Consider the following 15,328-nt stretch of genomic DNA (forward strand, 5'->3'; position numbering starts at 1 on the left):
AGTGGTTCCAGACAGCGGAGAGGTGTTCCTTCCAAGACTTTCAGCAGGCCACCTAGGGAAGATTGCTTCTTTGACTCCTTTCTCTAGAGAGTGCCTAACCTTACAATCATCCTCTCTTTCCTCTCGCAGAATCAGTGTCTTAGGTCATCCACAGTATCTGCCCACATAATGAAGGGATGAGCTAGGAGACTTTGTTGACAGCAGGACCACAAATCTAAAAGTAAATGTCTGCTTTTGCAATTATACTATCCAAAATAAATACATTTTATGAGATCCTGCAGGGTCAAGAGTGAATGCACTGCCAACTTGCACACACAGACAGTGAGATTTCACAAAAAAATAAGGTGGTTTTTTTCTAAGAATCCATTCTGTTGGGAAAGCAGCCTTTTCTATTAATGGACCGAATCTTGTGTTTTGTGATATTTAAATGAATTACTGTTTTGACATGCTACATTTGGCCAGAAAGTCAAATCCCAGAACAGTGAATCTCACCACTGTACTTTGGCAGGCCTAAGACAATGAAACCCAGCTGAAGAAATGTGATCGCAATGTCATATGCTATCTGATTTATTAAATGCGACCCAGATCTAGCTTGTGTCTGGGAAAGAGAGAAACCTCATTCAAATGGCATCAGTGCTCTTTCTTTTAGAATACCAGCCAGAATACTGCCAAAGGCAGCAGAAGGAAAGAATTGATGCCAGCAAAGAAAAGGTTTTGGAGAAGCTACTCCAGTGTGTTAAGTACAATATTTTGAATCAAGTCACAGCATCTCTGACTCAAAACTGCAGGAAAAAAGGCAACAGCACGGTGACCTAAATGAAGAAGATAAGCTGGCATTGGTTCCTGAACACTAGTTATTTGGGAGCACGTTGGCATGTTCACAGAACAAACCAGGAACTTAAACCATGGTGCTGTAGACCCCCAAGGAGCCCTCTAACCACGAAGTCAACTGCTGGCTATTCTGGATGGAAGGCTTCTGCTCAGTCTTCACCAGACATGCTGGTTTGGATGAGAAATTTTCCTGCTGGCAAAAACGTAATTGGAACCAATGCGCTTCCACAAAAGGCATTCATTTCAACAAATCAGCGTCTTCCAGCAAGAAGCAATTTGCTGAAAAGTTTTTGATCAGCTCGCCTGACAAATTAGTTGACTTAATATCAGGGAGTATTTCTCAACAATGATTAAGGTTGAGTAGTCTTAACTGTTCTGGAGCCCCACTTTGTTACGTTCCACATACACACACACACACACACTGAAACCACAGATGCTGTCCTGCTGAGATATTCATTCCTATCTTGGCCTGCAGGTCTGAATCTAAATTATCCTCTGAAACTTTTGAACTTTGCTGTAAACTTAATTTGCACTTCTGGGAATTAATAAACACGGGTCATGATTTATGGCACTGTGGGGTTTGCAGACTGGTGCTGAATGAATGAGGTATATCTCCAGCTGCTATTCACTGCTGATAGGCAGCTGTGAAGGTTTCTTTGTAAAGGTCTTTTATCCAAAAGCATATTTACCAACCATTGCCATGTTTTTTTGTTTCCCAGATGCATAAGAACACTGCAGTGAAGGTCAGGTTGGAAGGAACTTGAGATGGGCATAAAACTTCGACACTATTAAAGGCAGTCTAAATTCAATTTTTCCAAGTACGAGTAGGAGGAGTATAGTAGGAACTCTATCTGATTTTGCGATACACTCAGCAATTAGTAGTTTATCTATATACTTCCAATAAAATGCTGAGAGACTAGTATTTCTGTATTGTCCATAGCTTTTCAAAGGTCTTCTCTTTCACCTGTGTGGTTCTAAGCCACTATCGTGGACAAGACAGCAGTGAAGAGAGACCCATTAGTGGCCATATCAAATCAGATCCCATACTGTCATCTTCTCATATGGTATTTCTTATAAGGTTAGAGAAATTTTCGGCTCCAAGATTTTCTTCAGAACATAATCTCTGTTATGGGGGAAGAGCAAGCAGATGAAAAGCATAAAAAGGCTATTTATGGTTTGCTAGTTCTAAATACAGTATGCGCTGATCCCAGCTTAATTTGTTTAAACATAAGTAAAATGTTTGAATTTATACTGCCGAAACAGAGTCTTCTGCAAGACAGGCAGAGAGAGGATCACTATACCTCCTTCCACCCTTTGCCATGCCCCCACTTTCAGCTGATGCTAAGCATCTATTACTGTTGGCAGTTTGCAGGATCCTTTGACTCTGTCTTTCATGCTATTTCAGAACAGTGTAAAAATTGCTGGAGAACCTGGCTGTAATACTCTTATTTTTAGCTTTTGCACTACTGTTGTATTCTACTTCAAAAAAAGGAAAATAACTCTAATAACTAACAGTATAATCTTGTTCTGTACTGATCTGTGCCTTACCACAGTTTACCACAGGTTGCTGATGAGGCATTTCTGCCTGGTCCGCATGCCCTTTTTTACTCTGACCTTTGTGCCTGCCAATGTACCACTGCAGTCCCTTGTCTTGCAAACAGACACTGTGTTTCTGCAGGAGGACAGAGCTGCTTTGATATGGCTCTGGCCCATGGAAGTGCCCCCAAAACTGTCAATCATCCAGCAGTACTTAAAAGGCCAGGCTATCGGACATAAACAGTCACATGAGTATGTCCATTCACACAGTATTTGGTTCACAGCATTCTTCAGTTAGTGAAGTGCTTTGGTACTGATTTAAGACATTTCAGAAGATTGTTCTTATTAACACATTTTATAAAGCTTTTAAAACATATGTTCTTTATAGACAGCATATCTTTAGCAAGAATAACTGCATTGCATACCTGAAAGAGAGCAAATCCTGTTCCCTCTGCTGCCACTGTAATTGTCATTGGTTGTGCAGGGGCAATCTGAAAGAAAGATGAGTAAAACAGTATTTTCAAAGTACTTTCAGTCAGCAGACTTTACGAAAGTATTCCTCATTTTCTACAGTACCTCCTTGGTCTGAAGCAGAAAACGGTTTCGAGTATCAATTGAAAATATTTCTGGCATTTTCAAAGAAGGTGCAGTCACTGTTACATCCATTTCTGTTTTGCTTGCAGTAGTGAGAGTTGCAAATAGACTCAAGGCTTGCAGAGCCACCACCGTGTCCTGTTGAGAGAAACAATTCCTTCTGTATTAAACAGAAGATGACTGCGCAGTGAACTACCTGTGTATAGGCCATGCCTTGGGGAGCTCATGGTCCCTGCACTGTCCCATTTGTTGATTATGCTGGAGTCTTCATGCAGACACCTCTGCATCTCTGTTGGGATTCCACTGGCATGAAGGATCCCAGCACAGAAGAGGGATGGCAACACAGGACAACAAGATAGCTACTGTGACATGCAATGGAGAATGAGGTAAGACCCAGCTAAGCAAGTTTTCCCCTTGTGCAAGGTATGTGGAAGACCTGACAGACCGGTAGACACAACAGTCAGAATCACACACCACACAGACAGTGAAGAGAAAGCCAATGAGGAAAGTAACGATACTGCTACTTTCTAGACTTATTTAGTGACTATGCATTAAAGATCCAGTACTGCACAGGAGTGATTCAGGGTACCTTGATCACCGAAGCAAAAGCTATAGGTCTGAAAAACTATTAACATTTATTAAAAAAAGCCTGAAATGAGTTTTTATCAGACCCCCGGCAACAATTTCAATGGGGTTCAGCCCAGTTTTTATACTCTGTATTTGATCAAAAGATTTTCTCCAATTGTTTAACCACTGCAGAATATGCTTATAAACACATTATTTATATATATATATAAAAAAAATTCTCTTTTGTTTAACTTTGTGTACAAGTGCAGGCTTAGCTCTCCAGGTTTTGAACACAAGTGGCAGTTTTTGAACATTTGGTCCAGCACAGTTTAATGAATGAGAATTCTAACATCCGCTATTTTCTGGGAAAAAATACAGTAATCAATTATATGTCTCTACTGCTTCTCAGGGATTTTTGCTGTTCATGGGGTTCATTTTGCACCTATTTTTAACCAGCGACAGTGAAGGAACTGGCCTTGCAGGTTCAGCATACAAAGGTGTTTTATTCATTCTGTTGTCATTTCTAGTAATAAAACTCTAACATAACAGAAGCTCATTAACTATGACATGGTGACTGTACCATACCTTAAGGTACCAGCACGTGCTGCCTATTCACTCTAAATTATTAGAAACCACACTCCTTCCTGTGCCATGCCCTTTTCTGAGATGACCTGCTTCACTGATTAAAATCCAGAAAGATCAGCTGATTAGCAACAGTGCCAAAGTTGCTGGCACGCTGAACCGCTATGGCTGGGATACCAACTCCAGCGCTAAATGTGGTGTGACAGAATAGATGCAACTAATGGGCTACAAGAAGATTTAATAGTCTGGAGTAAGTGGCAGACTTTCTCAGTAGAAGGCCAATATTTACCCTGAAATAATGTCTTCCATTACTCCTTTGCAAAAGGCAGTGACAAAGCATCTGAATGACTCTGCCCTTACTCAGACTACTCATATGTTAGTTTCTGATGAAGATCTATAGCTTGGAAGCTCAAACTTACAAAACTTCTTTCACGTTGAAGTGAATGAATCTACAGCGACCTATCACGTCTATATATCTGATCTATCTTATAGACCTAAGGAGCTGTAAGATCTTGTTGGAGAATCTGATTTTAAACATCTGAAATCAGAAATATGCCTGCCCTTACCTAAGTTGTGGAAACCAAGGAATACCTTGAAGCACCTTTTCCAGGTCCTTACAATTACATTCCTCACATTTACATTTCTTGCCCTAAATTGAGACAGAGTTCAATACATCTAGAAATGCGATCTGCCATTGCTGAAGGTGACGTCAGAGCTCTTCCACATCCTAGGCTCAAATGACTCTCAGAAACACAGGTGAAAAACAAAAGGGCAAAGAACCACCTACAGAGAAGGTAAATCTGCCCCTTGGCATGCTCTAAACCAGAAGGCATACCCGAAGCGTTTCACCAGGAAACATTCACAGCTGAAGCACAAGGTGCAGGGCTCCGTATGACAATGCTGCGTCCAATACACAACCTGAAAAGTTAGGGGATATGGTCTCGAACCAGACTCATAGGTCCCTCTTGCCCAGCAACACAGGCTCTGCGGAATTTGCTACTCTTCCCTACCATTTAAATCTACATTCATATATATGCTGGGTTTTGTATCGATTGTTTTCCTGTGTGTATGATATGTACATTTTATGCTCAAACATTAAAAGCACTATAAAGCAAAATATACCGATTGCAAATTCATAGTAAGCTATAACACAGATAGATACAAATTGCAGTGAGCTATCATACCCTAACTTACAAAACATCACACATGCAACTGATTACTTTCCTCCTTATTGTTTAACAGTATATTAAGTTTCTAATACAATCAACTCATGGAAGGAAACACTCCAAACATTTTTTTAAAGCAATCTTAGAAGTTAACAAAAAGTATAGGGTCATTTCCACAAATTAAAAAAGGCATTGAGAAACACTGGAGTAATTTTGAAATCAAAATAGTTTAGACTATGGAAGAACAAAAAGATTAAATTAATTTCTAACTTCACCCTCAGGGGGTAAATGGTACACTGCTGGATTTTCAAACTTTCAAGTAAAAATGGTTTCTGGAGAACAGAGAAAAGCTTTTTCAACTTATTTAGTGCTTCAATCAGCCTCTTCAAATAATAAGCAAGAATTAACACATTACAAAAATACTAGAACCTCAGGGGAACCAGGCTGGTTCTTAAATTGCATTTTATTTAGTAGAACTAATTTCTCTCAGATTAATACCAACAAACACTTGAAAAATAATGAAGTATAGCCTGTACAGCTTGGTACCAAGCAGTATGATGAAATGTGACATTTTACTGTGACCAGCATTTGTAGTTAATTTAAAAGCTAGTTTAAACTAATGCAATCCAAAGTACTATATAAATTTTCTGGATGCCAGCACAGCTTACAAGATGTGGTTTCAATAACATGGAAACCTCCTGGAGATAATGCAGATCTTCCAAATTTCATGGTCCATCAAAAATCTATGTAATAATGAGGACAAAGTACATTATTAAGTTAAGATCAACTGCCAACAGAGGCACTAGGTTAGGCTGTTTCTCTAAAACCTACTCCCCTTTCTTATCTTAGTTAATAGCCTTTCAGGAGTTTGAGGACCCACATATGGAGAAACTAGAAAGAGGTTTCTCTCCTTGGAAAGAAAGTAAGCACAGATATTTATCACACTTGCTTGGAAAAATCTGATTATTTATTTTTCCATGGGCATCACTTCTTAATTTAATATCTTTTGTTATTAATATTTTATACAATCAAGGTGAACAGGCGAGGTGCCTGAGGACTGGAGGAAAGCCAATGTCTCTCCAGTCTTCAAAAAGGGCAAGAAGGAAGACCCAGGAAACTACAGGCCAGTCAGCCTCACCTCCATCCCTGGAAAGATGATGGAACAGCTCATTCTGGGCATCATCTCAAAGCATCTGGAGGAAAAGAAGGTTATCAGAAATAGTCAACATGGCTTCACCAAGGGGAAGTCATGTCTGACCAATCTGATAGCCTTCTACAATGGCATGACTGGATGGATAGATGAGGGGAGGGCAGTGGATGTTGTCTACCTTGACTTCAGCAAGGCTTTCGACACTGTCTCCCACATCACCCTCATGGGCATACTTAGGAAGTGTGGGTTAGATGAATGGACAGCGGGGTGGATTGAAAAGTGGCTGATAGATAGAGCTCAGAGGGTTGTGATTAGTGGCACTGAGTCTAGTTGGAGGTCTGTAACAAGTGGTTTTCCCCAGGGGTCAGTACTGGGTCCAGTCCCGTTCAATATATTCATCAACGACCTGGATGAAGGGATAGTGTGCCCTCAGCGAGTTTGCTGATGACACACACAAGTGGGAGGAGTGGCAGACACGCCAGAAGGCTGCACTGCCATTCAGCGTGACCTGGACAGGCTGGAGAGTTGGGCAGAGAGGAACCTTCTGAAATTCAACAAAGGCAAGTGTAGGGTACTGCACCTGGGGCGGAATAACCCCAAGCATCAGTACAGGTTAGGGGCTGAGCTGCTGGAGAGCAGCTCTGTGGAAAGGGACCTGGGAGTCCTGGGGGACAACAGGGTGACCATGAGCCACCAATGTGCCCTTGTGGCCAAGAAGGCCAATGGCATCCTGGGGTGCATCAAGAAGAGTGTGGCTAGCAGGTCGAGGGAGGTTATCCTCCCTTCTACTCTGCCCTGCTGAGGCCACATCTGGAGTACTGTGTCCAGTTCTGGGCTCCCCGGTTCAAGAAGGACAGGGAACTGCTGGAGAGGGTACAGCAAAGGGCTACAAAGATGATTGGGAGACTGGAACATCTTTCTTACGAGGAAAGGCTGAGGGACTTGGGTCTTTTTAGTCTGGAGGAGAGAAGACTGAGGGGGGATCTTATCAATGGTTATAAATACTTCAGGGGTGGGTGCCAGGATGATGGGGCCAGTCTTTTTTCAGTGGTGCCCAGTGGCAGGACAAGAGGTAACCAGCACAAACTTGGTCATAGGAAGTTCCATCTAAACATGAGGAGGAACTTCTTTCCTTTGAGGGTGGCAGAGCACTGGAACAGGCTGCCCAGAGAGGTTGTGGAGTCTCCTTCTCTAGAGGTATTCAAAACTTCTGGGCACAGTCCTGTGCAACCTGCTCTAGGTGAACCTGCTCTGGTGGGGGGGTTGGACTAGATGATCTCCAGAGGTCCCTTCCAACCCCTATCATTCTGTGATTCTGTGACCCTCTAGTTCTCTTTTTTATTATACTTGCCAAAAGTACTAAAACTGGTAGTCCAGATTTAAGATGCCAATATCAAAAAGAATGGAAGCCTGCATGTAACCAAGGCTGGTACAGCAAAACAAAATTCAGTAATTGTTATGCAAAAAACAAATGGCCATTTTTTTCTTTTTCTTTTTTTTTTTTTTATAATATACAGTGCTCATTTAGAAAGTATAACAAAGCCCCTTGAGACAAGATATTACCTGAGTAGATGAAAATCCCCCAAGGTGATTTCTTTGCTGACTTAACCACTTCATAATAGGGATCCCCTCTGCTAATCTGTCTTGATGAAAATGTGAGAGCAGAGCATATGCTGCAAGTTCAATATCGATGGACCGTGGCTGCCATGAATCAGAAATTTCAGAAGCAGGTGTTATCCAAAAACGAAATTCTCCTGCAAAGGCAACCAATAATAACCTCAGATCCACAGACTGAAGACTCTGGACTTCTGGGAAAGACTTAAGAGAAACATCCTAATTAACACTTATGTGTGGGATCTAACAAGGTTCTTTAAAATTGTGTTAATGTTTAGGCGTGTGTCCCATAAAGGACTGACTTAAGCACTTCCTCAGCAATGGCTGAATCTAGATACAAAAAAAGCTGGAGTCCAAATAGTCACTCCCATTGATTTCAGTGAACTTTACATTGATCCTTTTGATGTCAGCCTGAAGTGCTCACATAAAGGAGCCCTTATGAAAAGGCCACCTTGTTGCTGGGGTGCTCCTTTCTCTTTGGGACTACAGAAGGCACCTCAGGCAGCGTGGCTGCTCACTAGGCTCACTCTTGAGTGAAGCCTTCCAAACAAGTGACTTCCTCCCTTCCCAAAAGCAACTCTCCGAAAGGACTAACTCAGTAAACACAGAGGGACACCCAAGAGGCTCCATTTCTAGGCTAGAAGATGAATTCCTTTGGATTTTTCAAGAGGACTGTTACGATTTTGAACCAAAAACTTCCATTTCTTATACCCCATGTGGTCTGTTCTTCCCCCAAAACAGGGAGCAAAATTCAGTCGTGCTGAACTCTGAAGAAGTTAAACATGATGAGGAAATGAGTCCCTACAGAAAATGCAACACATCTCTGTTACTGTCTTACAGAAGGTCCAATCCTTCAACTCTCATTCCAATACTGATTTTAACTAATTACATCCCCACACCCTCCTGCTCTATCCAAACTACTTTGGAATAGCTAACCCCATCCATGTCTCTTTAACCAGGCTGATCTTAAAAATGCACATAACAACATGAAAAATCTGAAAAGTACTGTTCTTCAACAGCGCTATGGTACTCCCATCAGGAACTCGGTAATTGAGACTGAAAGGCCTAGCTTTATTGTGAATTGTCATTCATTTATGGAGACTTTTCATTAAGGCTGTCTTGGAAGTTCTTAGCTTATTTTCTATATCATACTCAAACCAGATTTGAATTCAGAAGAAGGATTCTCTTCATCTCTAATTCTATATGCAGCTCTAGATATATGATAGATATTTTTAAATTTGACAAAAATCCATCTACACAACTGTATAAGATAGTTGTACAATACCTTGTTGTTCTGCCCTCTGGTTCATTATATTCAGTGCTTCCTTTGCTTTTGTACTTTTTGCCCAGGACAATGCGTATGTCACAAGTGCCAAAGTGTAATTATCCGAAATGCCTTCTTCTAATTTATCTTCTAGAAAGTTTGTAGCACTCTTGATAACATAAGCATGCTGGAAATGAAGATCATATTGAAGAATGTACAGTGAATAAAATGTATGTTGAAATATTATAATTTAAAAGAAAAATTTGTACAGAAACATTGCTATCACCAAACAAAAAACAAGAAATACTGAAAACCTGCTATCACCAAACAAAAAACAAGAAATACTGAAAATCTCTTTCAGAGTCACAGGCACGAACCTCGAAGGCAAACCTTTTAATCTGGCACTGTCTTTTATGAACGTGACTAAACTCAATGAAATCAACTGGAATGACTTAACATCTCTAAGGATAGTTCCCCCCATAAATTTCTTTGCAAGTTCTTGGACTAAAGCCACAACAATATTCTTGCTAAAAGAAACTGCCTTTAGATTTTGCAAAGACACATAAAATTCAAGGACCTAACAGCACAACTTTGTGTTGTCTCAGGTCGATAAGCCAAAGTACAGGGACATTTAACAAAATCAGGTTAAATTTTTTCTCTATTCAGATGTCCCTCTATTTCCTTAAACCACCAAGTGTTTGCCAGGTAGTATGACAATTTATAAAGTGTTCCAGTAACTATGAATTCTAGTTATGAATTCCAATACCTGTTTATCTGAGAACCCTAGGAGGGATGACATGATGTAAGCTGTGAGAGTGACTGGATTATTGGTGCCTCCTTGAAGATCACTGTGTAACACTTTCCCAGGCTCATGAAATTCTCCATTTAATTTCTGATGCCGGACAATCCATTTAGCTGTATCCATGAGTACATCTTGGTCAATATCTATGAATGGACGAGCTTGAAGGAAACATCTTAATACAAAAGCTGATAACCTTGGGGAAAAGGTTAATCAAACACAACAAAATTAGCAACATATTACAGCTTCTTCTGTTTAAGATGATGTAAGAATACTGTGATGCATAAGTTGTTCCACACACACCTCCCAAGCACAGAGGAAAATACATGCCTCACCCAGACAAGTAAGTAGACTAAGCTTAATCCACCAAAAAATGAATCTATGTCCTTGTTCCTAAAGATCATCCCTTTTGCAGCTGTTATGTTTCAAAAATAAATACAGTGTACAGATTCCAAGTCTGCCAGCACATGTTTATCTTTATTCAAATGTTGCTCTCCTGCCTTCTGCTGCTAGGCTAATGTGGCAAAAATCACAGTTTACAAAGTAATGCAGTTATGAGTGTGATGTTAGTTATCATGACTATCCCTGTAATTATATCATCGAAACAACCTTTGTTGTTTTATTCATTAATAATCCCAAGTTCTGCTTTGACTCCCTTCTTTGCCAAACATGCATTCATGTAACCTGTCACTGCACTATTTAAGTACCAGAGTTGCTGGTATAGATAAATTATCTTCATTTTCCAATCCATCAATACTGAGTCTAAGGCAAATCCTGCTGATATAAATGAAAGATGCTCACTGACTCCAGGAGTGACTCAATCAGTGGCACAGTAATTGGGGTGGTTCCATTTAAAGTCAGCAGCGAGTACTGAAATACATAAGTATATTCAAACTAACTGAACATGCATTAGCTGAACAAAGTGCTGGAACTTGTCTCTGTTACCTTGCACTACTATGCTCACTATGCTTCTCAGGGTGAAATACAGCACTGAAAAGACTTTTTCAGCTGTATTTACAACCTCAAAAAAAGGAGGTGTAAGAGAGGTAAGTAGGACAAATTTTTACCACCAGTAACTCTGTTCACCCCCTAGGAAATGCCTCAGTCTTCTGCCTCTAGTATGGAGGGAACTGAAAAACTGTTTGAAGCAATGATGATCACATAGCTCTAAATGGTTTCAGTCAACTGCAAGAATAAGTCATTTAATTATTATTCTTCGTTCCTTTGAGGAAAGCAACAGAAAAACTTTCAGACCAACCTATTCCCCTGGCTAAAATAATTCATCATTCATCCTTTGCAAAATTAAAAAGCCTTGCCCTAATAATGGCTTTGACAGCATGTTATCCATCAGAATGACTTTAGAGTTGGCCTAAACACCTAATGAAAACCAGGCAGAAGGCTAATACAGCTGGAAATTTTTACCAGCTTCACAAAAAATTTTTAGTTGCAGGGAAAAATATCTAAAATAATCAAATTCCACAGTGAATCTGGCAGAACTACTTACCATGTGCTCCCAGAGGGATCTTCATTTCCAAAGGCACTAAAAGAGCCATCATCCCTCTGGAAAAGCAGCTCTCTCTGGTAGCCTGAAGTGGAAAAGCAGAGACAGGTAGTGAACACTTTCCTCTCATGCAGGTTCCAGCACAAACTGCCTGCTGATGTGAAGCAAGGCTGAGAAGGGCAGAACTTGAGCTTGTATTTCATAAAAAATCTCCCGAATATGTAGGAACACACAAAACCACGCAGAAGATGATGAGAAAGTGGGCAGCAGTAACACGAAGGATCCATCTACAAAAGCAGAACCAGAAGCTCCTGCTCCCGCTCACCTGCCACACAAACACAACAGCGCAGTGCAGAGATACACGCTCCCACATAATTTGGCGGCTCCTGCAGGAGCACAGCAGTGAGCGCAACGCAGAGTAGCAGCTATAGTTCAGTGCTTCGTCGCTTTGTGGAGCTGGAGTTATGCACCCACAGAAACGCTCTATCTTTCCAGCAGAAGGAAGGACAAGCAAAACCGAAGTATTTTCCAACTGGAAGGGCAAGGGTACAGCAAAGCTACAAATGCTGCTGAAATACAGACCCTTTCAACAGCTTGCTTTTGCCAAATCAAAGGACTAGCTATCAGAAAATGTGCTGGAAGAGGCTGTTCTGAAATGAGTGAAAAATTTCAAAAGACCTGAAGACCTTGAAATCCTGAGAAGGATCCATTTAAAATGTATCTGAAGATTTTTCACTATCCAGAACAAGTGCAGCTTTCTCCTGACTGCTGAACATCTACAATAAAAGGTCCCCAAGGGCTCACTGGCTGCTCACGACCACCAGCAGCATCCTTACTCAACGGCTGACTTCAGTGCAGAACCAATGCTCATTAATGTTAGAAATTAAGAGCTTCCTATGATATGCTACTCACTGTAGTTTCTGATATCTAAAGCCCTTCTTCCCTTACATTTCACTTGCCATTTGTGTATCCAGAGCAATAATCGTATCTATTTACAGCATTTCACAAGACATCTTTTCTTCTTTCCCCCCATCTTGTCTTTTTCCTTGGCTTTACTATTTTGGCTATTATAATTAGGAAAGTATATTCATTAGTCTAACACCTGACAGATACAGACACAATACTGAATCAGCCAGGCAGAAGGAAAACCCTCAGGCAAACAACATTAAGCCCTACACAAATGAATGAATTTACAAATACGTCCCATGAGGTCCATCCAACTATAACCGTTCCTCTGCAAAATGTTCCTTGCTTTCACTGATAAAGGATTAATCACCTGCTTACATACTATCCTGAATATAGACACATAGTGAGTGAATCACAGCCTTAATTACTGAGGAACAAATGGCCTGGTCCCTCAATCTAAGTTACAGCGTAAGATGAAATCCTAGTCGTGGTCTCTTTATAATAGAAGAGATATAGATATAAAGATGTGAATCTGAACTGCTACAGTATACCAGTGCACCTTCCTATATAAACTCTTATCCCAGTAGCATCAGGTTTAGTTTTTGTCTCTGTAGAAGAGTTTGAAATTACAATTTCCAGTTAAATATAGGGGTTTTATAATGTATTTAGCACAACAACAGTGGTTAATTACATGATTAAAACTGGTGAATCTTTCCCATACAGACAAATCTGTCATCTCAGTTAATGGTCTTGAGGAGTCAGGCACTCTTGAGTGGGAGGAAAAAAAAGAAGGAATGAGTGGCATTTCGCACCAAGGAAAGCAAAAGTCACTGTCAAAGTTAAGCCTCAAAATAATGTGCTATGAGGAACACGAATATTTATATATATATAAATAGATTGCTTCCTCTTAAAAAGTATCTGACTGCAAGGCCTGAAAACTGAGGTCTCCTGCTTCTTTGCAGAACAGGCAATATGCAGCAATAAGTATTACAATCACCACCCCGCTGGTAGTGAAAAAGCACTAAACTAAGACCAACAGCCTGCTTAACAAAGACCACTGAGCAGCCCTTACACGGGCATAAATTTATCTCAGAATTTGTTAAGATTGGGAAGGATCAGAAAGATGAGCAGAACCAGAGAGAGGAAGGAGCAATCACTCAGCTATTTCCTACAGTCTGCTTGCTTTCTTCTCAACGCCAACCCCGTTGCAGTCATGCAAAAGTCTCCAAACATGAGTGTATCTAACATGGGGAAGCCTGCAGAAATGCTGGAACAGGAGATCTGGGGGCCATGAACCACCACATTCATTCCAATGGACGCTCAATCAGACATGAAAAACGATACTTCAAATGTCAACACACACAAGTGGAAAGGCGAAGAAAAGAAGGATCCTATTATAAAGACATATGCTAGTACTCCCAGAGGACTGGCTGGAACCCAAGAGATGTAGGAGGCTCACTGAGCAAGGCTGAAAGAGGAATGTATCAGGATGGAAAGGACTTCAGAAATATGTGAAAGACTAAAGGGTCTCACATTTCAAACAGCTTGGAAACACTGCTCAAACTCATTGCTTGCTTTGAGTCTAGCACCAAAGTTTTCAGACCAACCAGGACTTTTTTTATTTCTGAAGAACTGATTTCAAGATGGGATCTGTCATTCCCACAACTGAAGGAATTTTATTAAAAGGCAACTTTTCTTTTGCTTTGCCTTTCTTCCAGGTAAATAAAAACTGCTAAAAGAAAGATCATATAGCAGTCTCTGCTAGTTATATGGTCCCTTCTTCTCACAAGCATTTAGCCTTAAAATTAATTATATTTACTTCAGATTATGAGGTCACTTTTTCAACTATTTAGTGAATTCTGACGTGTGAAATAAAGTCTGTTTTAAATTAAACTTCATGACAATCCTTTCAAAAACTGAGCTTATAAAATTTACCTCTCAAACTAAAGATAAATTTCAACTTTAAGATTACATTTCCAAAAAATCAGTGCAACAAGCGAAATCAACTGTTAAAATAAAGAAAAGAACAGAATATTTTTTAGATTTAAGGTTACAGATATTTCAGCATACTTACTGTTTTGGCTATTACAGTGTTAAAAACATGTACCTAAATTCAAAGTCCCAGGAACAAGTTAAGTAACACAATGCTTTGTATATAAGTGACATTTAATCCTATAATTTTCACTTGCTTTGAAATAACTTTAATAAATCTGTTACTGGAAAACTTCAGAAAATTATGGTAGCAAAACTCAGGCTTCAAGGAGTGGTAGATTGCTTACAAACTTCAGACTAGCTGTTTACACAACACATCTCTTCTCCCCCCCCCCCCCTTACTTTTCAACTAAACCATGTCCTACGAAGGGTTTAAAAAAAAGTCATTTAACTGCTTTTGACAGAAAATTGGGTTCTTGATGAAAGGAAAATTTATTCCGAGCTGTGTATTTTCCAAGGGTAATGTCAACAACTTAAAAAAAAAAAGAATCAACACACACACAAAAAAATCAAATAATTACAGAGAGTAAACAAAATTTGAAAATGTCATCATGGTGCCTTAATAGGGGTGTAGCTCACATGGGGATGGTCTCATTCCTCTCTGTGAACCAGGCTCTCAGCATGCAAACTGACGTGTGGCAAGCATGGTACATTGCAGTTAGACACTGTGATCCAAGCAGCACCGAGAAGCATAGTGCTACTACGTTCTCCACACTTTGTGATGCCCTGGAGTATTTCCTGATTAAAATACACAACAATTCCCAACTAAAATTTTCCAGCTTTTGATTTTCAGCACAGAGTCTAAAACTTGGGCAGGCGAAAGCCA

General features: G+C 40.1%; 1 protein-coding gene across 1 annotated transcript in view; it reads right to left on the reverse strand.

The window, feature by feature from the left end:
* CD109 (CD109 molecule) overlaps window positions 1-15,328 on the reverse strand; it is a 79,843-nt gene that overhangs the window by 12,141 nt on the left and 52,374 nt on the right. Inside the window, exons 24-29 of the mRNA XM_059835496.1 lie at window positions 11,608-11,689; window positions 10,071-10,299; window positions 9,326-9,491; window positions 7,990-8,180; window positions 2,944-3,099; window positions 2,793-2,858 (exon numbers count right to left, since the gene is read on the reverse strand). Of these exons, the coding sequence (XP_059691479.1) occupies window positions 2,793-2,858; window positions 2,944-3,099; window positions 7,990-8,180; window positions 9,326-9,491; window positions 10,071-10,299; window positions 11,608-11,689 (890 nt within the window). The remainder of the gene's footprint in view (window positions 1-2,792; window positions 2,859-2,943; window positions 3,100-7,989; window positions 8,181-9,325; window positions 9,492-10,070; window positions 10,300-11,607; window positions 11,690-15,328) is intronic.

The sequence above is a fragment of the Gavia stellata genome, chromosome 2 (genome assembly GCF_030936135.1).
Source record: "Gavia stellata isolate bGavSte3 chromosome 2, bGavSte3.hap2, whole genome shotgun sequence".
NCBI lineage: Eukaryota > Metazoa > Chordata > Aves > Gaviiformes > Gaviidae > Gavia > Gavia stellata.